The 27,958-nt window shown below is 35.8% G+C and overlaps 1 protein-coding gene across 2 annotated transcripts in view; it reads right to left on the reverse strand.

Annotated features, from left to right (window-relative positions):
* Positions 1 to 27,958, reverse strand: part of ZFPM2 (zinc finger protein, FOG family member 2) — a 588,101-nt gene that overhangs the window by 12,617 nt on the left and 547,526 nt on the right. For both annotated transcript variants that reach the window (XM_069080910.1, XM_069080909.1), the window contains one exon: positions 163 to 369. In XM_069080910.1, coding sequence (XP_068937011.1) covers positions 163 to 369 — 207 coding nt within the window. The remainder of the gene's footprint in view (positions 1 to 162; positions 370 to 27,958) is intronic.

Below are 27,958 nucleotides of genomic sequence, written 5' to 3' on the forward strand. Positions count from 1 at the left end.
AACCACTTCAGACACGACCAAATTACAGGCAAAATCAAAGGAAATAATATATGTGGTCCATAATAATCCCAGATACTTTGAGTTCCCAGAGCCTAACAGCAAGTTGGGCATACCTCTACTCCACCCCATAGAATGAATGAAGCTGCCCTCCTCAGCACTTACTATTGACAATAGCTGTAGGCAAAATAGACGCCATGGCAGCTTGTTGAGGGAGCAGTTGAATTGAATCCAGCAGCCGTGCAGGATACATCCCTTCTGTGAGTGTCATCTGACTGGCAGCTTGTAGCCTTGAGTCAAAATCTACCACAAAGGCAATTAGCTCCTCACCCTCAGAGATGGCCTTCGTAGTAGTGCACCAAAGCTGACCCCCTATTAATAAGAAAAAAGAGAGAAAAATTAATTGACAATAGAATTTTCAAGCCTGTTGTAGAGTAGATTTAATGTCAACAGCATCTTCTCACGTATCTCATGTCAGTTTAGGGGTGGAGTGCTTAATCAAGGCTAACCTTACCCTTCACTTGGGGAGGGAAATCTCCTTTCCTGGATTAGATGAAATATCCATCTATAATGACTAACAATAAAAGAGGTCAAAAAAGGATATATAATCAATATGTCTGAGATAGCTATGTCAAATGTTTGCCCTCTATTCTCCTTGTATCTCATCTAAATCATCATCTCTATAACAGTTTTGTTGCTCAAAGAAAAAAAAAATTACAATGGATTTAGCTTAAATACATTTTTGCCCAAACATACACACACATACATATTTCCTAAATACACATGCATATATGTGCATACATATATTATATAATACATAGATGCATGTGCATGAATGTATGTATATATGTGTACATATGCATGTGTGCACATGCATGTGTGTGTACATATATGTGTATTTTTTCTGATGACCATTTTTCCTTTAGTGATTGGAAGTAGGAAGATCATATGCACTAAAATTTTGCTAGTCATTCTCTCAAGTAGATATTATTTTTAAGTTTTCATTAATATATTTTACTCCAATGTCACATTTTTCCTAATATCACTTTACCTTTAAATTTTCCTTTTTACCAAAGAAAAAGTTAAGCAAAATTGATCACAAAATGACCACATATAACAGCATATCATAACATCCAAGGCTCATAGATTTAGATTTGAAAAAGGACCTTAAAGGTCATTAGTCCAACTCCTTCATACAACACCCATAGTGCCCAAACTCTTTGCTAAGAAAATAAAAACGTTTTTAATTAGTGGCTTTCAAATGGATTTATTCATTTTAGAAAAAATATTGACTAAACATAAATATTATATAAATATATAATATATTCTTATATATATCTATATCATAGCAAATGGTAATCCACATTTGTTTAGTGTCTTAAGAAAATTCTCAAGCATTTTTGCATCAGTAGTCTGATCTATAGTACAGAGATACTGGACCAATGCGGTAGAGGAGAGGGGAAGATGGTATTTATTTGTTTATTTTGATTTCTATTTTCAGTTCTAAGCTTTCTTTCTCACTATTCCCTCTTCCACCCATTGAGAAGTAATATGATACCTAATGTCTATATGAAATCATGTAAAACATTTCCACATTAGCCATGTTCCAAAAAAACACAAAAAGTAAAAAGAAAAAGGATGCTTCAATCTGCATTCTGAATTCATCAATTCTCTATCTAGTGGACAGCATCTTCCATTATTAATTCTTTGGAACTGGGGTGGATCATTGGTTTGGTAAGAGTTACTGACTTTTGTACAATTGCTTATCTTTACAAAATTGCTGTTACTATGTATACTGTTTTCCTAGTTCTGCTCACTTCATTCTGCATCAGTTCATATAAATCTCAGGTTTTTCTGAAACCATCCTCTTCATCATTTGTTACAGTAAAATAGTATTCCGTCACATTCATGCGTCATAACTTGTGCAGCCATTCTTTAATTGACAGGCATGCCTTGTTTCCAAATCTTTTGCCACCACAAAAATAATTTTTGTACACATGGGTCCATTGATCTTTTTGGGATACAGAACTAGTAGTAGTGTCACTGGGTCAAAGGCCATGAACAGATTTATAGCTCTTTGGACACAGCTCCAAATTTTTCTTCAGAATGATTGGACCAGTCATTCTAACAAGAGGGGACTGCAATGGTCCACCCCACTAACAGTGAATTGCTGTACCTATTTTTCCACATCCCCTCCAAGTTTGTCATTTTCCTTTTCTGTTATTCTATCCAATTTGATGTGTGTGAGTTAGTATCTCCGAGCTATTTTAATTTGTATTTCTCTAATTATTAGTGATTTTGAACATTTTTTCATATGAGCATCAAAAGCTTTGATTCCTTCCTCTGAAAACTGTCTATTCATATCCTTTGTTGTTGTTATTGCTGGGTCATTTCAGTGGTGTCCTACTCTTTGTGACCTCATTTGGAGTTTTCTTGGCAGAGATACTGGAATGGTTTGCCATTTCTTTTTCCTGTTCATTTTACAGATGAAGAACAGAGGAAAACAGGGTTAAGTGACTTGTATAGGTCACACAGCTAATAAGTATCTGAGGTAAGATTTGAACTCAAGAAGGCGAGTCTTCCTGATTTTAGTCCTGGCACTCTATCCACTGTAACACCTAGCTGCCTTTCATATCCTTTGAGCATTTATCTCAATTGGATAATGGCTCTTATTTTTATAAATTTAGCTTAGGGCCATATATACATATTTCTAATCTCTCTAGATAGAGATATCTCTCTCTATAGATTTTTTTCTCTATGCCTAGATGTGTATATAGACATTAATGTATATATGTATGTGTTTATATGTATGTATGTAATAGATACATACACACATATACATTTATGTTCTGTGAAGTTTGGATTCAGTCACAGGGCTGCACTTGAGGATCTAGAGGGTCACATGTGGTCTCAAGGCTGCAGGTTCCCCACACCCCTGAGTCCTATTCTATTCAACTGATTAACCTCTCTATATCTTATACAGCAACAAATTGTCTTTTATTATTTATTACCACTTTGTAGTATAATTTGAGATGCAGTGCTGTTAGACCCTTCTTCCTTCACATATTTTTTCCATTGATTCCTTTGAAATTTTTGACCGGATACTCACCTACTTGCTGTTCCTTTCATACAGAGTGCGATCTCTCATTTTGCATTGGCTGCCCTTTCCATCCCTCTGCCAATCAGGATCCCTGCCTCCCCACCACTCGCCACACCTTACTAGAGTCTTTTCCTTCTATCTATTGTGTGCATACCTTGTCTATACCTGTATACATACATTTTGTCTCTCCCATTTTCGAATGTAGGGACTATGTTTGCATTCTCTTTGTATCTCAAGTACTTCATAAAGTGCCTGCTACACTATATGTACTTAAGAAATATTTGCTGATTGGTTGATTGATCTTTGCAATCACTGGATAGAGCAGGTATGGCAGATATTTTCCTCTCTTTTATTGATGAAGAAACTGAGGCTCAGAAAATTTGTGATTTATGGATTTATTTTCATAGTACAAATATATACACACACACGCACATACAAATACACACACACACAGACACCTCAAACAACCCACAAAGCTAAATTCTGATATTCTCATAACATAGTTTTCATCTCCATGTGATTACTACCAACTTTTGCTGACTGATCTTTCTTATGTAATATTCCTCATAACATGATGACTGCTTTATCTTAGCTCCCACTGACAGAACTTCCTGGAAAGAAGATATGCCAAAGATCTGCTTCAAAAAGGCTAATTTAAATAAAGGTTTGTTTAAAGGAAAAGAAGCCTTTCTTGGTAAAAAAAAAAGATACACTGTGGCTCTATGCTACAGTGGTCACATGACATGCATTAAAAAAGAAATAACCTGTGCAAGTCCATTTACTAATATATTGGAATGAGATAGTGAAGGCTCATTTATTTTACATGTTTAGACAGGCAAAGCATTTATATTTTTTTAATCTATACTTTCAAGTCAAGATATATATCCAATACACTTATGCCTGAAATAACGCTGAATACTTACTACGTTATAAACTTTGTTTTATCTCATGATATACGTCTAGCAAAAACTATGATATATTCATTAAACAAGTAAAAATGATACTTATTTAGATAAGTCATATTTCTTTGTTTATCTACTTTTTCAATTATACTTTATTTCCAATCCAACCTCCACTCCCTCCCCAAAAGATATTATAGTTGTAAACAACTGTTGCAAAAATCTGGTAGAAGAGATAATGAGAGTATATGAATTTCCACAGTTCAATGTATAAGAATTAGGACATCATTTTAGAAAAAAACTTTGGACAATTAATTAAATGAGGTTATTTGCTTTTAAAGATGAGGAAACAAAATAATATTAATGACAATACTTAAGTAGAAAAATAAAGTTCATATTGTGGGCCTCAAAGAGGCATAAAAATTTCAAAGTAAAACACATGCAAGCAAAAACAAAGATCTGTACACTTAAATATGCACATCTGAAACCCAGACATGAACTTTGTCACCACTCAGAATCATTCTATGTCAGAGCTGGAAGGAACTTTGTGAATGAGAGAGGCCCATCTCTCATTCAAGATTCATGCTATTTCTGGAAGGTGAATAGCTTAGCTGACCAGAAGCCTAATAGTACTATAAGACTCATTTTTTTTCTTTTTTTGGAGGGCAATTGGAATTAAGTGACTTGCCCAAGGTCACATGGCTAGTTTGTGTGCGTCTGTGTGTGTGTGTGTGTGTGTGTGTGTGTGTGTGTGTGTGTATTAAGTGTCTGAGGCCATATTTGAACTAAGGTCCTCCTGACTCCAGGGCCAGTGCTCTACTCACTGCGCCATCTAGTCACCCCAATTCTTTGTTCCAAAGAGTGGAAACATTTCCTTAAAACATGAGATTCAAAAGTGTAAATGGTAGCATTACACATCATAATATTTTTCTCTAGGACATCCCAAGAAATGTGTCTGAACTTAATTTGTGCATCTCTATGATGCTGCATTGTGATTCAAACTTCTTCTGGCTAGATAGAGGTGGTATAATCACTTATGTCTTCTCATTCCTCTGCCTACACAGAATAGAAGGCATGAGAGGCACTGTGGTATTTTGCAGAGAGAGTCAGATCTAGAATCCAGAAAACTTGAGTGTGGATCCCAGCTTGGTACAGTCAGGCTATATGACCATAGGCAAGTTCCATAGTTTCTGAACCTCATTTTTCTCATTTCTAAAATCGGAGCAATTCGCATAGGATCATCCTCATCCATGTAATTTGCAAAGCTTGAAACACTATGTAAATGTCAGCAATTGTTCGGAGAAGAGAATAGGAAGAGAGCAGACTTCAAGTCTGCTACATTTCACATTATATTGCTGCAAAGGTACTGAATTTCTAGCTACAGTCCTCACATTGAAAGGCAGTGTGGTGTAAATTAAAGCATGTGGGGCTTGGAACAAGCAGAAATTTGGGTTCAAATTTTACCTTGGGAATTCCTTACTTATGTGATTCATCATGACAAATACTTTTTTCAGATAGCATATCCTATGCTAGTGTGTCTACATCAAAGGGGTGAATCCAACATGTTCAAGAGTTAGAAGGGGATAAAGAGATTAGGTTTAGGAACAGGAATAGATTTAAAGTTTTGTTTACTTTTAAGGCATTTTGCTGGTATATCAATAAATGTAGGATTAGGGGCAGCCAGGTAGCACAGCGAGTAAGAGCACCGGCTCCAGTATGGGGATGACCTGGATCAAATCCGGGCTCAGATACTCAGCACCACACCCAGAAATAATAACTGGCCGTGTAACCTTGAGCAATTTACTTAACCCCAATTGCTTAAAAAAATAAAATAAAAAAATAAATGTAGGATTAGATGCTATTATCCTTATCTAATGGTTCTAGGCACAAAGTACGTATTTAATAAAATATACTTGCACTTCTACTCCTATCCAAAAATTCAGACGAAGTGATTCCTCTAAAACTAGATATCCTCCAAACAGCATCAACCAAAATAAAGCAAAGCAAAACATTGTGGTAGGAGTCAAAAGTCAAAAGTGTTCTAATCATGCTTTTGCTGCTATGTAGTTATGTGATTTTTGGTAAGATACAGCTTCTCTGGCCTCTTCTTTTTAAAATGAAGGACTAGATACCACTACTAGTCTTATACCCCAAAAAAAGATCAAAGAAAGAGAAAAGGGACTAACTTCTTTAGAAATATGTGTAGTAGCTCTTTTTGTGGTGGCAAAAGAACTCTAAAGTAAGGGGGTGCTGGTAAATTGGGGAATGGCTAAACAAATTATGTTATATGAATGTGATTAAATACTATTATTAGGTAAGAAATTATCAGAGAAACCTGAGAATCTTATATGAACTGATATAGAAGTGGGTAGAACCAGGGCAACAACCAATAATTATACGACGACACCGTACAATTTTGAAAGACTTAAGATCAACGTAATGATCAATCATGATTACGAAGGACTGATGACAAAGAATACTACTCCTCACCTTCTTACGATGACGAGATGAACAAAACATGGAGACTAAGACGCATGATTTTGGATATCAGAAATGTGAGAAGTTGATTTGCTTAGCTACACACATTTTGTTACAAAGGTTTTCTTTTGCTTCCTCTCCCCACTTGGGTGGTGGTGGTATAACGGGAGGTTGAAAAACCCAAATGCTTAATAACTAGAATTTAATTAAAAATAAAATGAAAGCCTGGACTAGTCAATGCAAATATTGATAATAACAACTGATGGTATACAGTGATTTTTCATATCTGGTTAGTGCTTTTTTATACATTATCAGTATTATATCCCCATTTTACAACTGAGGAAACTCAAGCTGAGAGAGCTGAAGTACCTTGTCCAAATTCACACAGCTAGTATTTTTCTGAGATAGGAGCTGAACCCATGTCTTATAGACTCTAGGTCTGTGGCTCTATCCATTCTACCTCTAAAAATGATGATTCTTGATCTTACTACCTTCCCTCTGAGATTAGTTCCAATTTATCCTGAATCTATTCTTGTTTGTACATAATTTCTTACATGTTGTCTTCCCTATCAGACTGTTAGTTTCTTGAGGATAAGGACTAATTTTTTTTTTTACCTCTCTTTGTATCTATAGTGCTTAACCAGTGTCGGTCATGTTTTAAAAATATTTTTTAAAAAAGATTTTAAAGATAGGGGCAGCTGAATAGAGCACCAGCCCTGGAGTCAGGAGTACCTGAGTTCAAATGTGACCTCAGATACTTAACACTTAGTAGCTGTGTGACCTAGGGCAAGTCACTTAACCCTAATTGACGCCTTCTCCCCTCCAAAAAAGCAAAAAAAAAAAATTATTTCAAAGATCTGTTTTTTAAAGTGTTGACAAAGTTCATGTCTGGGTTTGCATATGCATATTTAAGTGTTTGGATGTGTGCTTTCATTTGCATGTGTTTAACTTTGAAACTTTTATACCTCTTTGAGGCCTGCAAAAAGAGCTTGATCTTTCTACTTGAATATTGTAATTAGTGCTATTTTGTTTCCTCATCTTTAAAAAAGTGCGTGTTTAACAAATGCTAGCTGAGGGTTCGTATTACACAAACTTCCTATGTTAACTTTTTCATCAGAAAAACAAAGGGGGAAGGGAAAGCTTTGCATATTTTTCATTTGTGTCCAACTCTTTGTGACCCCACTTGGGGTTTTCTTGGCAAAGATATTGTAGTGGTTTGCCATTTCTTTCTCTACCTCATTTTACAGATGAGGAAACTGAGGCAAACAAGGTTAATTAATTTGGTCCAGTACATTGTGCAGTTAGTACAATGTCTGAGGTCACATTTGAACTTGGGAGGATGAGTCTTCATGACTCCAGGCTCAATAGGCTATCCATTGTGTCACCTAGATGCTTTAAGGTTTGAATAGATAAGTTCTATAGCAATTAACAAGAAATACAATTTAAGTTCTAAAAATGAAAGGGGAACAGCTCATTTGAAGTAACAGTACTACCTTGTGAAAGGAGCTAGATATTAATCTTCTAACATGGACAAATCATTTATAGAAGTAAAATATACTATTCTTAGTAATAAGATTTCCTATTGTTTAGCAACAGTAGTAGTAGTACTAGTGGTTGAAGTAGTAGTTGTTGTTGGAGTAGTCATAGTAGTAGTTGTAGTAGCATTCAATACCTTTGTCAAAAGTGTTCAGGCTAATTCAGTGAAGACATTCAGAAATCAATATCTGAAATCAGTGATTTTGCTTCCTATTTCCTTGGTTTGTGGTGATCATTAGTGAAATGGATAAAAAGGATCATAGATTTAGGGGAGGAAGGTACCTAAAAGATCAGTGAATCCAACTACTTGCTTTACAAATGGAGCAGAAGCTCAGGGAAAAGAATGAGATGATGGGTTCAATGTTGAAGCCAGAACTCAAACCCAATCCTCTGACTCCAAATCATTCTTTTTGAAGAAGCGTCCCATGGATAATTTTCAGATTGAATTTGTCAGAAATCTGGATTTCGTGCTGCCACAAACTTCTCTTAGTCCTTTATTAGTTTAGTGTTAATTATACATAGGTAATTTATTAGTTAGGAATGATCAATACTATTGAATCCCAGAACATTGTGGATGTGGAACAATATCATATTGTGCAAACTAGAGCAGAAAAATTACATTCCTCTAGCCTTGGCATGAATCCTTTATCAAATGACATCAGGCACTGAGGCAGCTATCTGATACTTCCATAGTTTCCACCAAATGGAAAGGTTATTTTAGGATTCTCTCTTTGTCTGCCTCTTATACTGCAAACACAGCCACTCATTTTTGCTTCCCATCACTACCCCCACAAAATAAAGGACAAGCAGTTTCAAGGTTTCATGGAAAAGCAATAACTACTGAGGTCTTAATGTTCATGGAAAATAAAGAGAAAGAAAGAAAGGAAGGAAGGAAGGAAGAAAGAAAGAAAGAAAGAAAGGAAAGAAAGAAAGAAAGAAAGAAAGAAAGAAAGAAAGAAAGAAAGAAAATGGACTTGCTGTTCTTAGTAATGTTTATGATCAAGATTCCTGCACAAACAGATCTGGTTCCTAACAGGAAGCTGATAAATTTTATTCATAATTGCTGTCAAAACTGCAGTGAAGTGTATTGCAAGTTTCGATAATAAAGAATGGAGTCACAGTTCAAACTTGATTACATTTTGGAAATTCACGCTCCTCTTACAAGAATCAGTGGCCTCAAATATCTCCCTCTCCTGCCAAATTTTTCACTTGCACTTTTTATTATTTATGAAATCAGTGTCTGCGTAATGTCATGCAGACCTCTGCTGATAAACTCTAATTAAGATTAAGACAAGCCTTTTGGAAAGGATCCCATCATTAGCAAACATGATAAACACAAAAATACTCCCTACTTGTCAACCAGGAGCAATTCAGTAACCTAACAGTATTATCTGTTGCTAGGCTACAGAGCTGACAAAGCTTCAATTATATTGTACGACCATACCTATAGAGTCCAGTATAAGCAAAATGTATTTAATATAAAAGCATTTAACTTCATCCATGCTATCTGCAATTCATGGTTTCACACAATGGTAAAAATCAGGTTAATAATTACATAGCATGCTGCAAAAAAAAAAAATCTTTGCGATGTGTTGTTTGTACATTTTTTCCCTAATTTATCTGTGATTGATAGACTTTGCTTTGTAAAAATAAGAAAGCATAAGCAATATGAAGCTATAAACCTAGAGCACAACTACATTCGGGCTCATCAAGATAGGGTGCCAAACTTAGCATAAAAATATATAGCAAATTGAACCAATTAAATCGCATTTAGATTCTGTATTACTTTGCCTCAATATGTAGAAGGACAGTGGCGCCTCAAGAAGATAGATATGGATACTAGTATAAAACTTTATTTTATGTGAGAAATGCATCCAGGAATATAAGAATATGGGTGATTTGAAGCAAATTAATTCATTTTCTCGCTCCATAAAAATGAAGTTTATTTTTGGATTTTTTTCCCCTTTGGCTAAATAATTGCAACTTGTTCTTGTGGATTTTCTAAAAGTAAACTGAAAGTTGAGTTTTGTAACTTTTGGTAGATGTATTAAGCTGTGAAGTAGAATGATTTATCTAGTTTCTCTTTTTAAGACTCGGGCTCTGGAAGGGGAAAAAAAAATCAATAAGCTGTCCAGGAAACCAGATATTTGCCAGAAAAACCCAAAAGTTGCATGTGTTACAAGGAACACAAGTCTCCCATATGGACTCTTTTTCCTTGTTTGTTTTACCTCCCAAATCCACCAAAAATCAGATTCACCGGGATCATGTTACTCTGAAGATTTTGTAGTTTTCAAAGAAATTCAAGAAATAAGTAATTACAACTGAACCATCATGTTGAAATAGCTTCAGCATAGATACCTCATGTTAGAATACTGATCCCTACCCATTCTTTTGGGGCTGCCTAACATTGGAGCCCTGTAATTATCATGTCATATTCCACCAGCCTAAGAGTCGATTTCCTGTATACAAGTATGACTGGGGAGGAGGGTCAGGCCACTATCAAAACTCATTTAAACAATACTGCATATTAGCCCATGGAATGACCCACACTAACTTTCAGGCACATTCCCATAGATTAAAACCATTTCTTTTGAAGAACAAACGTTTCTTTGAACAGACAAAAAAAAAAAAGACATCAAACTCCTGGGGGGGGGGCATAGTGAGGGTGAGGGGAGTGGGCATTTGTTTGTTTTGTTATCTCTATTTCTCTTTTATTTCTTCCAAATAAACTCATTTAAGGATAATTTGAAAATCCAAGATGAGGTCCAGGCCTCAAATTTATTTTTTTTTTCCATGCAGAGGTGATTGTTTGAAATAATTTCCTTGGGTAAAGAATGTCCCAATTTCCATGCTACACATGTTATAGTGCCCAGATCTCAGCGTTTAGACATTAACACAGGACATATATCTATACGTAACCACATTGTTTAACACACATTTATAATGAATTCAAATCCAATACTGTTGAAATTCTTGACAGTAAAGTAGTGCAAGGAATAGAACTTATAAATTATGAGTGCCCCTGCTTTGAAAAACGCTTTGGAGGTTTCTTTGTGCATTGGCAAATACAGTAGGAATATGAGGTATTGTGTGGTTCCTCCTGCACAGTACCTGATAAAAGAATAAAGAGCTGTGACATATTCTTAAAACAATAGCGGAATTAAAGAGAAACAATGGGCCAGCTGCTTCATTAATAAAATCAAAAGAGAGCCCAGCACAGAGGAGTCCAGATAATTAAGCACTACTCTTTTAGGCCTTCTTTCTATAATAAAATTGCTTATAAATGTATTAACTACTTCATAGTTGTTAGATAGATCTATGAACTTGTTTATTTAAGGGTTGATTAATGCCTCTCCCGTTATGCTGCAACATGCCAACTCACGGTTTACACAAGTTTTTGAATAAAATAGTGTAAGAATAGCTGATAAAGATCTGCAGCACACACCAGCAATAAATCAAAGGCATTTTGCAGAAAGGTCTTTCCCCGTTGTTAAATAATCCTTAACATTTTTCACTTGTACAGCGTAGGCAAACTAAACAATTTGGAGCACATTTTTGGTCACTTCATTTTCACATGCTGGCATTCCTGACATCTTTTTATACAACACAGAGACAGAGATAGAGACAGAGAGACAGAGAGAGAAAGAGAAACAGAGGCAGAGAGACAGAGACAGAGAGAGACAGACAGAGACAGAGAGAGATTCAGTCAAGTACCAACCACAGACTAAGGCTTCAATGGCTAATGCATTGCCTTTAAGGAGAGTGTCAAAAGTCCCCCTTCCATCCCTCCCCATTTTCTCTCTCCTCTCCAGTCAAGAAAAACAATTTTCAAATGGAATTTTTTACTGTGTACATTATTTACCTTCCAATAATTTGACTATAGAAAGTGAAAATTATGCATCTTTCTGTAGTAAAACAAAACCCATGTTTTTAAATTACCAAGGACTTTTATGAAATTTCTAAAGAGTCATACCTATCTAATGAGTCAGAAAGGATTTTTATTACTAAAGGATGGTAAAATCAGAAACTGAATGTCTATAGTGAATATGTATAATTAGGATCAGGAACACTGATTTCAAGGTGGAAGGGACCTCAGTGATCTCATAATCCAAATCACTCCTAGAGACTTGTGCAGGCTCAAATTATAGCAGTGAGGAATCAAACTCAGGTCCACTGATCACAAATCCTGGGCTCTTTCCAACGTACCATATAATCAGCCATAGGAAAATAAAAGGGGGGGGGGAAGGTGAAGTCAGGATTTTTCTTCTTTACTGAAAAACCTAGCATCAAAACAACAAAGCTTTTGCCAAAATAAAAAAAAATAGATAAATCAAATGGTCAGTTCTAGGATGGATTTAGTTACTTCTCATGAGGTAAGGTTTTTGGTTGAAAGACAGAAAGGGAAAAAGTGGGAGAAGGAGCACAAGGGAGGTGGAAGACAGAGATTTGATAGAATAACTGAGGTAAGCAAAGAAAAGATGTTTGCTTTAGATGTAATGTGGAGGACAAACCCACTAAATTAATTTATTGAATTTACTTTTGCAATGATCTATGTTCCACTAATGCATCAAGGGATATAGCAGTTCTGAATAAAAAAAAAATTGGCTTCTAATACTGGTCATTCATTCTCCATTTGCTGATGATTCCACCCTCCACCCCCTCAAATAAATTCCAAAGCACAGAAATGAGCATAAAGTTACAGTCAGTAAACTAGAAAACTAAATAGATTCTCCCAGAAGGGGTTATAAGGGAGCATTTTATTTATTTTCTTTCCCCCTGACTGAACGACCAAAGCTTATTTTTCAGAGGGTTGAGAGAGCTAAATACATAGCTTTAGAAGATATAGGCATCAAATAGGTAAATATGTATCTGAGTAAACTCTGGTTCAAATCCTGAGCTGATCAAAGTAAATGCTATCTATTAGGTACCTTAAAAAAGCCACTTTTAAAATAATCTCTTAATTCTACTGAATAAAAGTGTTAGATACTTGCTTCAAAATGACAAGGTTTATTAAAAACCCAAATAAAGTTTATTACTTAGCCTCAGAATTAGGAAAGATCTGTAGGGTTTTTTAAAATTATTTAAATAAAGTCACAAATAACCAGATATATTTTATTATTTAGCAGCAAATTCAACTGAAACATTGTCCTCATAAGGAGCCTACCTGGAAAGCTCATAGCCTTCTATGGATTCAAGTAAAACAAAACAAAGACATTATGAATAGTAATAAGAGAACTGTGAATTTAATAGAATTTGCCATCCCATTTTACAGATCAGGAAAAAAAGTGTTTTAAATAGTTTACTAATCTTATCCCTAGAATATTCACAGGTAAAGCTGGTAACATAACCTAAATAATTCTTTCAGCCCTATTCCTGACTCTGTAAGTCTAAAGAGGGCTGAACTTTGGGTAAGGAGAGCTTGTTTCATATCCCAGCTCTGCAACTTACAAGCCAAGTGGCATTTAAGCAAAACAGGTCATCTGTCAGAGCCTATCTATAAAATAAGGGTAATACTATTTTCTCTCTCCTTTGAAGAGTAGTTTTTAAACCTGTGTATATCTTAAACTGTGTATAAATGTGAGCTATTATTATTCATTCTAAAGCAGAGTACCTTCCTTTAAAAGTTAAAAAAAAAAAGTCTAGAGACAATTTTCCTTCCTTCCCAAGAAACAGTGTCTCCCCTGCCAAGCTGCCCTCTTTAGGAAATAATCAGACTGTGGTTACCAGTAGTTTAATGTCTTTACTAGTCTTTCTATGATGGCTACTCAGTGAGACCTCTACTACTAAATGAAAAGAAAAAGGAATTCACTCATGACCTTGAGAAGAAGAGAGTGCTTTCTGAACAAATATACTTGAGATTACAAAACACAGGTTTCCTGCAATGAATATCGTAGGTGAGGAAGTATCACGTTTTTATAGGGTCCTTAAATGTTTTATTTCAAAGCCATTTAGATGGATAAGACATGTTTGCTAACTTAGAGGCGTTTCAAACTCTGAAAATAGGCTTCCATTCATCTCTAGGTATCTTTAGCAGCTTTTAAGGTGATCTGTCTTGGGTCACAGTTTTCACAGTAGTTTTAGTAGTTTTTCCAGCACTGATCCTGAATGTAGAGCCCTATGGACTTTGCCACCTTGCTCACAGGTATACTTAGGGTGCCCATCTTGGGTCTGGCTTACTTCCCGGGTCAGCAGGATTTTAAATGACCAGCCAAGAAATGACACTCTACCCCAAAGGCAAGCTGTCAAAACTCAGCCTGCAGCTGATAAACTGATTACAAAGCTGCTTAAGACTTTGCTTGTAAACAAAAGCATTTATCAACTAATAATTTGCAATAAACTGATGTAACTCCCAGCTGAGCCCCTAACTGTAATTGTCTTTACCATCTGCCTATTAAAATACCATTCTTCATCAGCAAGCAGGAGCAGAAGGGAGGAAATCTCCACCAAATACACAACTTGCAAACTTATAAATAATCTGTGAGCTTTCCACATTTTCATTATGACTTCTCTTTAGTATGTTTCATTTTCATTCTTACCTGGCCTGGGAATGCTCTAAAATTAGGTGCAGGGGAGAGATGGGGGGGTTGGTATGGGGAGGAGGCAGGAAAAAGAAGGAATGAAACAGTACTACCTGCTGTTCTGTGGAGGAATAAATTATACAAGTTCATCACATGAGGCTGTTTCTTAATTTTTTTTCTTTCCTCCTTCCATCACTTCATGGAAATATTCTGATGAAAACTCCCCCAAGCACCACATTGGAAATGAACCTCTCTATTCCTTTTTCAGCTTGTCAGTTTCCATTACCTTTCTTTGTTTTGCATTCGTTTTTCAAGTGGCTCATTAAGCTTCTACAGGGTGTCAGTTAAAAAGTGCAGGGCCTCGTGGTGTGGTGGTGGAGGGGTGGGTAGTCAGCTGCAGGGCAATGTGGAGCTCTGGTGAGGAAAGGAGGTGCCAAATGGCTGGCAGGCCCCTTGGTGTGCTGCCCTGCCCCAGCAGCCCTACGGCCTTACCTTTTGATTTTTTCTTTGCTTTGGGCCTTGTTAATCCCTGAAGTCTCAACATGGAAAAGGAGTTTCAGCATCAGTGGATTCAGACATTCTAAAACTCCTTGTACTTAAATGAAGGCCTACTTCTTTTGCAACAACCCCAAATATTCGGATTGTGCTGGGCCTTGGGGAAAGCCTGGGAGTTACTGGGAACCACTTTTGCCTTGTCTTCAAGAAAGTTTTTCCCTAATGACATTTTGCTCTTTTTTTAAGTGCTTTTACATGTATTTACTACCTCAGGGTTCCTTCTACAATATATTCTATTTGTTAACACAATCCCATTCTAATCAGAAAAAGTTGCCCTGCAGTTTGGAATAAAAACTATCTTCAGCACTAAACATCTGCTATTCAGAGGGTATTTCTTCTTAATCTTGATTTCAGACATACTCCTGTCTCATAAAGCTCTGTGCCACCAATGAAGAAGACAATATAATCAGTGAGAGAAGTACTTGGTCCTATTAATAGGGATCAAATTCTTAGAACTACTATGTGCTATAATGAAACATTTTTTTCCTTTCAATTAAAATATTTTTCTTTCATTTTTATGACTTTTCTAGGGATAACTTTTCTTTGAAATCTAATATTAAATATAACTAAGTTAGAAGAAAGAATATTAGGGAACTGTAAGTTTTAATTTTGTAATATTTAGGATAAAGGAACTAGAATAGTGAATAACAAAAAAGTGGGGCATAATGTCTTTGTAACTACATAAAAAACCCCTTGAAAACATCAGTGTCAGACTGGGGTCTAGTTCTAAGGCCTGCACTGAAGGGACCATATTAGATGTAATTTAACTTCAGACAGAGGGAGAGCATGATACCTGGGTTCAAGTTTTATCTCTGTGAAGTACTGTGTGACCCTGCCCATGTCACATAACCTAACAAAACCGCAGGCCACTGCTAATCTTCATGGGTAAAGGGAATTTCATCACTGTGAATTAACTTGTCTCTATTAATGAAACTGCAGTTCCATCCTTGTCCACCCCCCCCCAAAAAAAACCCTCCAACACCACCCAATTCAGTAGATTTCAGAAGATGATACTTCAAATATACTTATTCTAAATTGTTATTTTTTAAAGAACCTGAACTCTTCTTAAAAAGAAAACATTCTCAAAAACTTTGTCTAAGCCACAGATGCAGAGAGCTAGAAAGAAAGGACCTTAGGGATAGATAATCCACCTCCATACCTTTTTCACACAGGGCCAGGAGAAGTAAATTGTGGCAAGTTACACAGACAGTTATGGCAAACCTAAGATTAGTCCATTGCTCTCTCCATCTTGCAATGATTCATGGATTTAGTCAGAGATTTCAAAACACACATTTTATCATTTATAACCAATCAAAACTGTGATTTAAAATATAGAGATACATATGGTTTCATATTATATTTAAGGGGTTATAAACTGTGAAAGTCGGAATGTGAAAAGAGAGCTGGCCTCTGGGTCAGGAAGTGGTGTGTTTGGTGTGGTCAAGTCCTTCCTCTGATACATAGTGGCTTGTGTGATGCTGAGCATATCACTTATCCTCTTAATCCTCTATGGTAACTCTTTAAGACTCTTAAATTGCAGCAGCTGCAATTGACCTGCATTTGGAGAGGAAGCTTCTCACCAGGACTTCCTTATCCCAATGAAATAGACCCAGTCCCAGTCCTGTGCCCCTAGCCTAGCCTATAAAGGGACCCTATGAAAGGGGTCTTAGAGTATGGAATTTGGTATTTGAAGACCTAGATTCAAATCCCAGTTCTACATCTTTCTGACTGCAGCACCTTCTTTCTATAAATCACTTAATTTCTCCAGGCTTCAATTTCCTCATCTGTCAATGAGGTTGGATTAGAATTATGTTCTTAACATATGTGTGTGTGGGGGGGGCAGGGGAGGCGGTAATAGTAACCTTTGGCAATCAGCTGAAGCTCATGAACCTCTTTTCTGAAAGAAAAATAAAACAAAATTTTGTTTTGAGAAACAAAATAAAATACATAGGATTACAATGGAAACCAAAAGTTAGTGAAAGTATAGATTTTTTTTTTCCTTCAGCTTAATTCACCTGCCCCTTGAAATCTATCCATGGCCACCCAGGTTAAAAACCCATGAGCTCTGAGGTTCCTTCTGACTCTAAAAACCTATGAAAGAATTCTTAATAAGTATAGCAACTCCTGGCCTTTAAGGTTTCTGAAATACTTTCCCCACAATTATCCTGTGAGGGTGGTAGTTGTAAGTATTATCTCTACTTAACAGATGAGAAAACTGAGGCTCATTTTTTAGTGATATAACTCACTTACAGACTTAGATCATAAGCAACAAAGCAAAATTAAGCACATATGTCTTTCCCAACACTGGGTACAACATTCTTTCCATGTGTACATGACAAAGGATAATCATTTAATTTGAAAAAATACTATTATAAATAACAATTTGATATATGACAAATGTTTTAAGAAAAATAATTCTTTAAGCATTTTTTAGTCTTTAAAAAATTGTATTGGAAAGCCTGAAATGCTTTTGCTGTTTTAAACTCTTTCCAAATACCCAAAGGGAGCTAACCATAAGGTAAGGTATTTATGCCAAAGCTATTTTTCCATGTTATTTTGTTTTCCTGATTTAAATAAAGTGAATGTAATACATTATAAAAGGTATGTCTTTTGCCATCCAAAATAGTCTAAATATTCTATTTCAAATTTCAGAGGAAAAAATAATTGTCATTTCATGTTTTAAACACTACAATTTTTATATGCTAAGGGAAATTTTCAAGTTATCACACTATATTTTTCACAAAAAATGTTTTCATGTGATATAATGGATATTTTATAATACATGGACATACTTTGAGCTTCCTTTTGGAGATCAAATATACACATTCCTAATGTCAAATAATTTCTTGTGGTTGGCTACTATAGAATGCAGATTGGTGAAATCCTGGAAAGGTGAATGGTTCTCCAGCAGATGGCACTATGTACTTTCCCTCAGTGCTCCAGGAAAGAGGAGAAAGGGGGAAAAGAATTCATTTAATTTTGTTCTTCCCCTAAATGTTTGGTTGTGGCACCACGTTTGATAATCCCTCGAGATTTATGTTATTAAAAAAAAAAACTTTGTGAGAATTTATATACGATCCTTTACAGTCATCTAAATGGACCAGCCAGCATCCAGCTTCCATAGCACCATTAAGCACAAGGATATATGTACAATGTATCTTAGAACAGTGAGAGGACAGAAGGCCAGAAAAGGCAAAAAATCACTGTGAGATTAAGGTCAAAATTCTACTTGAAACAAAACAATTTACCCTTTGCCAGAACTTTGCTTTTCCTCAGTGGACTCAAAGAACACATTTTTGTCTCTTTCAAAATCCCTTTTTAAGTAGCTCTTGGGATATGGAAGAGAGCTCACCTCTGAGATTCATGCTGCTTTCAAGTCATATGGGGCCATTTTGTTTTTTAAGTGTTCTGAGGGGAAAACACAAAACAAAAAAAAAAAAAATCCCCAAACAATGACAACTCCTCCTCCCTGCCCCAGCTCTTCTTGGTAAAGACTAGTAGGCACATGTTATAAGTCAGAACAACCCAACAGACTTCCACAGTGAATGCCTGCTGCTACTTAATTTTCCTGCTGTGAAGGAAAACTTTTGTTCTGAACTTGAAGACTCCATTAACCTCCAATCACCACTGTGTGTTTAGCACCAGTCATGCTTAGTTTTTTCCACTGATAATTAAAAATTCAATAGTTCGTAAAGCAAGATGTGGTGATAAATTCTATTTTCAGGTTTTTTTAGAGCTCATTTTCGTTAGCTCTTAGCATGGCCCAGAGCTTTACCAGAAAGCCTGAGGCACTGTGCAAATAGGAGTTTTGTTGGGTGTCTTTTTTCATCCCAGTTTCATGTAGCTGAGTACTAAATGCCTCTTTTAGACTTCATTTCTGTTGTAAATATCCTATCCATAACATCCTGCACTCCACATTTGCCATCTTTAAATATAAGTTTTATACTTAGTCCCAGTTTTATACCTGTTATCTTCTTAACCTTTAAAGATCCTATTGTTTAATTTCTATGCAAAGTTCCATTACCATGAATAGAATATAGGATGTTGAAAGTCTCAGTGGGACCATGAATGATCAGTACAGTGCTGAACTTTCTAACATCTTATCATGATAGGAATGTACTTTAAAGCATGTATTTTGGAGGAAGTACAATGAAGGTGCTTCATGATCTCACATACATGTCCAACACATTCAGTGACATCAACAAATTATATTAACATTGGCAAAACAAAGGAAATTAAACTATGAGTAGAATCAAAATAGCAGCTCAGTTTATGACTTTTAAGCATCAGGTACAATTCACAGACATTTGAACTCCTACTGCAGCAAATTGGAGCTTTAAAGCTCAGAGTTTTGAAAATCCTTCTTTCAAGGTCTGTCCATAATAATAAAGTTAGGAAGTACAGGGTGAAAGGCAAAGTGGCCTTTCTCCAGGGGTGTTTCAGATGAGTGGGTGATCTTACAGTGAATGAACTATAAAATCTAAAATTAAATAAGGGAGGTTAAAATCAGAAACAACGTCTCTAAGAGTTGTAGGGCTTCATTTTAATCAAGGAACTCTGGGTAAATTTTGCAGCTCCAAAAAACAAACTTTATTTTTACATTAATATGCATAATGGAGTCAGTATTATTTTTTGGTATACCCTCAATTTTCAGCAAGTCTAACCAATGAAATATGTCTCATTTCTGATTTTGTTGGTGGCAAACGATGGTAAAATCTTACAGAGCTTGGTAAAATCTTGCTGTTGAAAAATTTGCTACCTTTGGGAAAAGTGAGAGAGCACAATAATATATGTATATTTCATTATTCTTGCTTTTTCTAGACTATATTTTGATAAAAATTCAGTCAGTCACTTTTATGCAAGAGACTTCAATAAAAAGTAGAGAGAACAAAGGGGGGGGGATATGTTGATTTTCTTTTCTTTGTATTTTTGCTCTGGCACAGAATACACACCTACACTGCCCAGTGCTAAATCAGAGTGGGGATCAGTATGGAGAATGAATGACAGGAGAATATTACATTTAAGAGTACAGCTCATCAAGAAGTTCATCAAATGTTGCTGCTATTAGGTCAACATCCTTCAATTCCTTTCCTAAAGGACAGGGCAAATGTGTTGTAAAGCTAGAGAGCATTTAAAGTGGATGGATAGAGGTGGAGGAATTAGCAGGAAAGGAAGTAGAAGGGAGATCAGGATGGCTAGGTAGATGAGTCTGTGGACTGGGGAATAATAAACCAAAAACTAGATGATTTTTTCTGGGTTGAGTGGTTTTTCTCTTGAGTCTTGCCCTGACTGTGCAGGTCTACAACAGGTGGTACGGCAAATATATTGCAGAATTTGGAGTTAGAAAGACCTGAATCTGGCCTTAAACACTTAGGTCACCACGTCTGTCTTCCTCAGTTTCCTCATCTGTAAAATGGAGATAATATTAGCATCTGTCTCCCAGGACTGTTTTAAAAATTAAATGAGGTAATATTTGTAATTTGCTTTGTAAACTTCATAGAACTCTATAAATGCTAGATGCTAATTATTATTGTTGTATTTTTTTCAAGACTGACCTTCCTTGTCCTATGTTCTGGACTTTTGGTCAAAAGATTCTCAACGTCTTTTGAAAGTTAAGCTTGACTTTCAAATTAAATTGAAATTACCTGACAAAATTAGAATATTGTATTACCTAGGCATGATCATTTTGGAAAGAGAAAAAGCAGCTTTGTAAAGGAGTAAGAACTTAATCATATGATGTACCTTCCAACACTGGAACATGTATTTGCTCATTAGGAAATGCTGAGTTCATTTTAAAGGGAGTTGAAAATTAACTTGCAGACCATTTTCTGTTACATTGAGACCTAATTTCTGCAAATTTGAGATGCACAATTGTCTTCCTGCAATTGATTAAGCTCAGAGGACTATCTATGTAGGGTTATGTACTTCCATTTGATTCTTACTCTTCTCCTCTGATGGCTCTTTTTGATGGGGAAGTGATCTTAGGGGCTCTATGGAAAGTGCAAATTTTATCAGTTCCTTGTATATTACAAAGGCCTCCTCCACCCCTTCTTGAATTCATGATAACTTTTTTTCAATTAATAAGGAATCATTTGAAGTATTATTTAATTATGAATGAGTAATTAATTTTAATTAATAACTTTTTTGTTTTATCATTAGGTTAACTAGACCTAAGATTGTCAAATGATGGTCAACTCTAAATTCTATATTCACTAAAAGATTTCAGACAGGTAAGTCTTTGTAACTGTCAGGGGTTATATAAATATTAGCTATCACTATCTGATGCTATACACCCTCCTAATAACTGACATCTTATTCAGCACTTGAAGATTGACATCCTCACCTTGTTTATGTCTCATAATGTCCCTATGAAGGCATCAGTGATATTATTAGACTCATTTTAGACATGAGAAAACTGAGATACATTTAAGTGATTTGGGCCAAGACCATAAATCTGGTAAATGTTCTCCTGACTTCACCCTTAGTACTCTATCCATGAGATGGCATAGATACCCAATTATATTTCCTATTGTCTCTCCAATAACACAGTGAAAATTATTAGGATATAAAAGAAGGCAAAATTCAAAGAAATAGGAAGCATTTGGCAGAAAGTACTACCTAATAACTGTTGAATGAAGATTTTCCTAAGAAAGGGAAGATACTACAGAATAGAATTGTATCTACTGACACACCCTAAAACAAGGTGTTAGAGGAATCTTCTGAGGTGGAGGGAATGGGGTTCAGAGTGGGAGGAGAGTGTCTTAGTAATGGTAGTTTAAGAACTAGACTAGTTCCCAGTGGAATAACATTTGGGAGATAGGAAATAGAGTATATTATACTTGAGAATTAAGTCCTCCACAAAGAAAGCTGTCTGGGGGGGAGGGGGAAAGAAGAAAAACAGGGAATAGAAGCCTGTGTTTTTAGGGGGAGAGGGCTATCTGGCGAAAAGGAGAGTTGCCAAAGAATGATATGTACACCAATGCGGTGAGGATAGTAATCTGAGGGAGAGACCTGAAAACCAGAATGATAATTTCAAGTAAGATTTATATGTGCAAAGGAAGTGAGTGAAGGTGATGAACTGTTGGAGTGATATCTTCCTACTTCCTGTAGTCAGAGAGTCTACTAGATAGGTCTGGTTATAGCATTTCAAAAAGTTCAAAAATTGAGGGAGTAAAAACTTAGGAAGACTATAGAAGAAAGAATTCAAATAGGAAAGGCAGAATATAATTAAAGCATTAAAAAAAAAAAAGGATTCCAACTGAGGTAGGGTCAAGATAAGGACAAATTATGGTAATGTTTTCCAAAAAAGTGATAAGCAAAATTACAAAGGAGACACAGACAGGGAAGGGGGAAAAGTTCAAGGTCAGAAACCAGGCCAAGATTTTAGGCATTGTGAAGAAGAAAAGTGCTGGCCTGAAAAAGATGACAACAAAATCAGTAACATGGGGCCAAAAACATGTAGGGACAGGGTCGAAGTGGGGAGAAGAGAGGAGAAGAATTTTATTCTGGAGAAAAACATGACCCTTTGAAGTATTTGGTAGTGGGAAGTTATACCATGGGCAGGAACTGATACAGCCAAACCAGGAAAATACCTGGGGGGATAAGAGTAAATAAAAGAGGATATAGTACTCAGATGAACCAAGGAAAATACTCTGATTTTATCTCGAATGGTGTTTCAACACATCTTAACATTATACTAAAATAATACACCATTATGAAGTGACAATGTTTTCTTTGCTGCTAAGGCAGTTCTTTAGAGGATGCAGATTCATAATGATAAACACAACAAATACAAAACGATGGGGTAAGTGGGTGAAGCACTATCCTTTCAGTGAGAATCTAGGAGCATTTTTTCTTAGATTAATAATTACGAAAACACAAGTTCATTTGTACAAATTCAGGATTATTTTACCTACTCAACTTGTAGGGGTCTAACATGAGAAAAGATATTCCTCAAAATTAGACTACTGTGATATAGGATTTATAGGATAATTTTCTCTTTCAAAGAGGGCAAAAGCAAGTTAAGCACAGGAAAACTGCCCAATTGGGAGACAATGACAAGGATTAATTCCATCCTTACCTAATTAGGAGGAATGCCAAGAGAATAGAGAACATTTGGAATTTAGAGTATGGATCCAATATCCATGCATGCAGATCTCTGTGGGTCTTCAATATAGCTGATGATACAGGGAAGGGGATAAAATAGTCCTTTTGAAAGAGTGAAAAAAGGTTTCCCCTGCTACAGGCAAAACTGTAAGCCTCCTAGATTTGAGAAGTGAGAAGAATCAACAATGGTTATAACTAGGCACAGGGATAATTGAGAATTCATGTGATGTTATGGGTCCCATTGCATTGTTTATCTGTTACTTTACATTGAATAATTATTAAGCTATATTCTCTGGCTTCAATTATAGGAATTCCCAATGACTTGTGGAATGGGATAACTAAGGGAATCAGTATGTTACTTACAGAAAAACTTGATAAGTAATGCAGAGATTTATTCTGTATTTAATAAATGCATCCACTTTCCCCAAACTCAGTAGTATAGATGTTCTAACAACTAGGGGGTAAATTTTTCGGATGGTGCACATGGATTTAACTGTGCAGTTTCTATTGATGATAATGCAAGTTGCATGTCTAAATCCTCACATACTGTGCAAGGGAAAGTCACCCTTAAGCAGAGAAAGGCCATTTGTATATTTTTCTTGCTGTGGAAGGATTTCAAATGAATGGGGGGTTTGTAGTTGCACACTCACCTGCAGACACTTGCTATAAGCAAACAATATTTCCTCTCATTATTCTCCAAACTCAAGATCACTAAAATAATCATTCAAAAAGCCCAATCTCTGGGTAAAACTACAGGAAGGGAGATGTTAGAGCCATCCATAATTTACAATGAACCTGAGGCTTTCCACAATTCAATCAGAATGCATTAAGTATATAACATGTATAAGCCACTATCTTAGTGTTGGGGATATCGATTAATAAAATGAAATACCACCCCACCCTCCACCTGCAGAGAGCTTACATTCTACTGAAAGAATGCTACATGTATAAAAAAAGTAAAAGCAAAGTTTACATAAAATAATACAATTAGAGGAGGAGACAGATTTAACAACTAGAAGAATGGGGAGGGAGAGTATCAGAAATGTCTTCATGTAGGATTTAGTACCTGACCTGTCTTTCTTTAAAAAAAAAATTTCTAAAAATAAGTCACTTATTAAAAGGACACCCAAAGCTTAATAATTTCAAGTATAAAATACCAATAAGTGTATGAAGAGCTATTCTTCATCTCTCATTTACTAGTCAAAAATATTTTTGATATTCTATGATTCTCTACTCTTCCCCCAATGGAAGTCATTACATTTCTTTACCCATTTTTAAAATCAAAATCATTTCCAACTTATTTCAGTCTGTCACAATAATATTTTCATACGAGGAGTGTTGTAACCTAATTCCTTCATTTGAATAATACATTCATTTTTAATTACTGCAACTTGATCTCAGATTATTCAAATAACTGTTTCATTTTTTTATGCTTACCCTGACCCCAGTGTATTTATAGGCTTTTATCCTTACCTGATACCAGTGTAATGTAATTATAGATTGTATTTTAATCATCTACTATATCCTAGTGAGTTTGTTTAAATCGCGCCAATCCTGAGTCTTTTATTTCTATGCCTTTCAAAATTCTACAATGGGATTCTCATTGCATAAAGGCAATATTTTTGTAGTTTACAACAATGAGCGAACATTTCACATGCATTGCTGGCTGTGCTTCTCATTTAACATTTTAAAAGTCACTACTGAGTACAGTGTGTAAAATGAAGCACTGCCTTGTAAACAGTAGGAACAGCACATCATTAGCAATCCTCACTTCTGTTTGTTTGCCAGGCAGTATTTCATTCCCTCCTCCTTTAAAAGGCCAGATAGGAATTGCATTCTTGATCATGTTGTCTTCCTAAGGTAGGCAAGTCACTGGAATTAGCTGCTCTTTTGCAAGAATTTCAGCCCATCTTTAGACAGTGGAAGAGGACTGCTGTCTCTTAAATATATGCAGTTATTTTACTCCTAAGTCATTTTAGAGTTTCTTGACTATTTCCAATACCAAAACTCCAATTATGTATGGCAAGTCCTGATCTAAAGTGAATACCTACACAAAGACAGAGGCTGCCAAAGTAAACACCCAAGGGGTTACTAATTGCCCTACATACAAATAGCTTGGTTCTGGGGAGAAAATAAGGATTTTCCTCTGGGGCTCTGAACAGATAGATTCTATAGATACAACAGTTTAATTTTAGTGTCAGGGGCCTCTTTGGTCCCTCTGTGTGTCAAATGGCATTTTCCTGTTTAGGGAATGAAGGGTGGGAAGTGAGAATACCATGATTCGTCTGTAGGTCAAGTCCATCTCTGATGGCCAGAAAAGGAGAAAAGACAAGTCATTATACATATGTATGTGTGTGTATGTATATGTGTGTATATATATATATGCATGTATCTATGTATGTGTATATATATGTATATTTATTTATATTGAATCATGCAACCAGATGAGGTCAGAGATCATTTTTTGTACCTTTTTTTCACTGCCATTTTTTAAAGAATAACAACAGAAATCAGTGTTATGCATAGAATACAATATGCACTTAAAAACGCAAAGTGGACTAAGTTATATCCTAACCATTCTAGTCAAATAACAAGCCATCTTGTTTTGATGCATACTGTCTGTGTGACTCCATGGCAAGTCACTTAACCTCTCTGTGCCACACGCAACTCTCTAGGACAAGAAGATGCAGAGCAGGTGCTTATCTGTATTGCTAGTTGTTCCCTATAATAAAGAAATCACAGATGCAGTTCAATTAAAACAATTGTGTTCCATCTTGCATTTTCTAACAGCTCAAAACATTAGCTTAGGTGTACTCTCAACTGGTCAGGCAATTCAGGTCTTACATTCTTAGACCATGCTAGGATAATTCTCAAGGTTCTGTATGTTTGCCCCTACATAAGTTCTACTCCTTCTTCCCACGTAGCTAAATACCTAGGTCTTTTTTTTTCTTTCTATGCACAACCCAGTTGTCCTTCCTGACCCTAATCAAGGTCTCTTCATATGTGAAGACTGTCATGACAACTCTGGGCCACAGACCATTTCATTTCCCTTTTCAAACTCACATAATATTTATTACCTACATCCCAATTTAATGGCCTTGATATATATTGTGTGTGTGTGTGTGGTTTCTAATTGTTTCATGTATATCGTGTCTTCAGACAAATTGTAAGACCGTAGGGCATGATACCATGTCATATCCTTAAGTTAATAATGTCTGCAAAGCTTAGCACAGTTCTTGATACAACATATCAGCAAATATTGAGGGTTTAGAGGAATTTTAGAGATCATTAAGTACAAACTCCTTATTTTATAGGTAAGAAAATATTCCATGAGTGGTTCAATGACTTGTCCAAAGTCACACAACTAATAATTAGAAGAACTGGGAAACAAATTCAGATCATCTATCTCAAAGTCCAACATTCCCTTCATTACCACCAGACTGCTCAATAAATATTCATTGAACTTTTAATTCCTGAAATTCCTATTTATTTTCCATTATTTTTGCTTTATCCTTTCTTCTTCCCTTCCTTTTTATTCTTCTGTTGCCAAAATCCATCTATATTCTAGGGCAGTTGAACTGAGCAAAAGAATGAAGAAGTTACCATATACTTTTGAAAAATACAAACTAACTGATGATATGAAAGACTTTTTTAAAGACTATAAATTCATGAAGGGTACAGATATATAGAATAACCATTCTATGAACGACCTTGGACAACCTCTTTTGTTTTAAAGATGTGCCCATTAATTTCAGGGCACATCTTTAAAACAAAAGAGGTTGTCCAAGGGATTTGTTATTTCCATTGGGAATAAGAAATGTTGGAAACTTATATACAGGAGTTGTTATAGGCTATTAATAAATTCAAGAGATGTTAGGTAAATCAGTGGAGCATTATTACATATTGGATTAGTAAGAGAATGTAGGAATATATGAAGGGTAACCATAGTCTTTTGATATTGACCTCAAAGAAGATAACTGTATGATATCACAAATGGTGTGTTGGTCCCAGTATCAGAGAAGAAACCAATCTCTCCTTGGAGAACCATCCATTTCCATGGTTATGGCTAGTGCCTCCATGAAGATAAGTCCTAGATCTTTCTTTCTTGAACTAACTTCCTTCCTGAATTCCAGGCATGCAAATTCATCACCCCACAAGCACTTCAAATCTTAATGTATCTCTAACTGGACATATCACTTGTCCTCTTAAACCTATTTATGCTTCTGACTTTCCATTTTCTATTAATGACTAGTATCACCATCCTCCCAGCAAAACAATGTTGAAACTTTGACTTTCACTCCACCCATTTGTTACCATGACTCTTAAATTGAATCAGTAAGTCTTGTCAATTGTACTTCCAATAATGTCTCTCACATTTGCCTCTCCTTTCTACTTCTATTGTCATTACCAGACTTATATTATCTTTCATTTGGATTACTGATACAGTCTCTAGTTTCTTACTCTTACATTTAGCAGCTTAGCTAGGTTAATTGTAATACAAAGTTCAGCTCAAAACCTTCTGGGATTCTTCATCACCTGATGAATAACGAAAGATTTCTTGGTGATCTCATCTCTTTCTGCAGGTTTAACTACCATGTCTATGTTGATGATTACTGAATCTCCTTATCTAATACTCATCTCTGTCCAGAGCTCCATTCAATCCCACAATCACAACTTGTTGAATGTAGTTGCTTGGATATCCCACAGGCATTTTAATCTCTTTTTCTCAAAAACAGCTCATTATCTTCCCCTCTCCCCTCCCCCCCCCC

Source organism: Petaurus breviceps, unplaced genomic scaffold (assembly GCF_028583685.1).
Source record: "Petaurus breviceps papuanus isolate PSGF00001 unplaced genomic scaffold, PetGlider_PUasm1.0 98, whole genome shotgun sequence".
NCBI classification, from domain to species: Eukaryota; Metazoa; Chordata; class Mammalia; order Diprotodontia; family Petauridae; genus Petaurus; species Petaurus breviceps.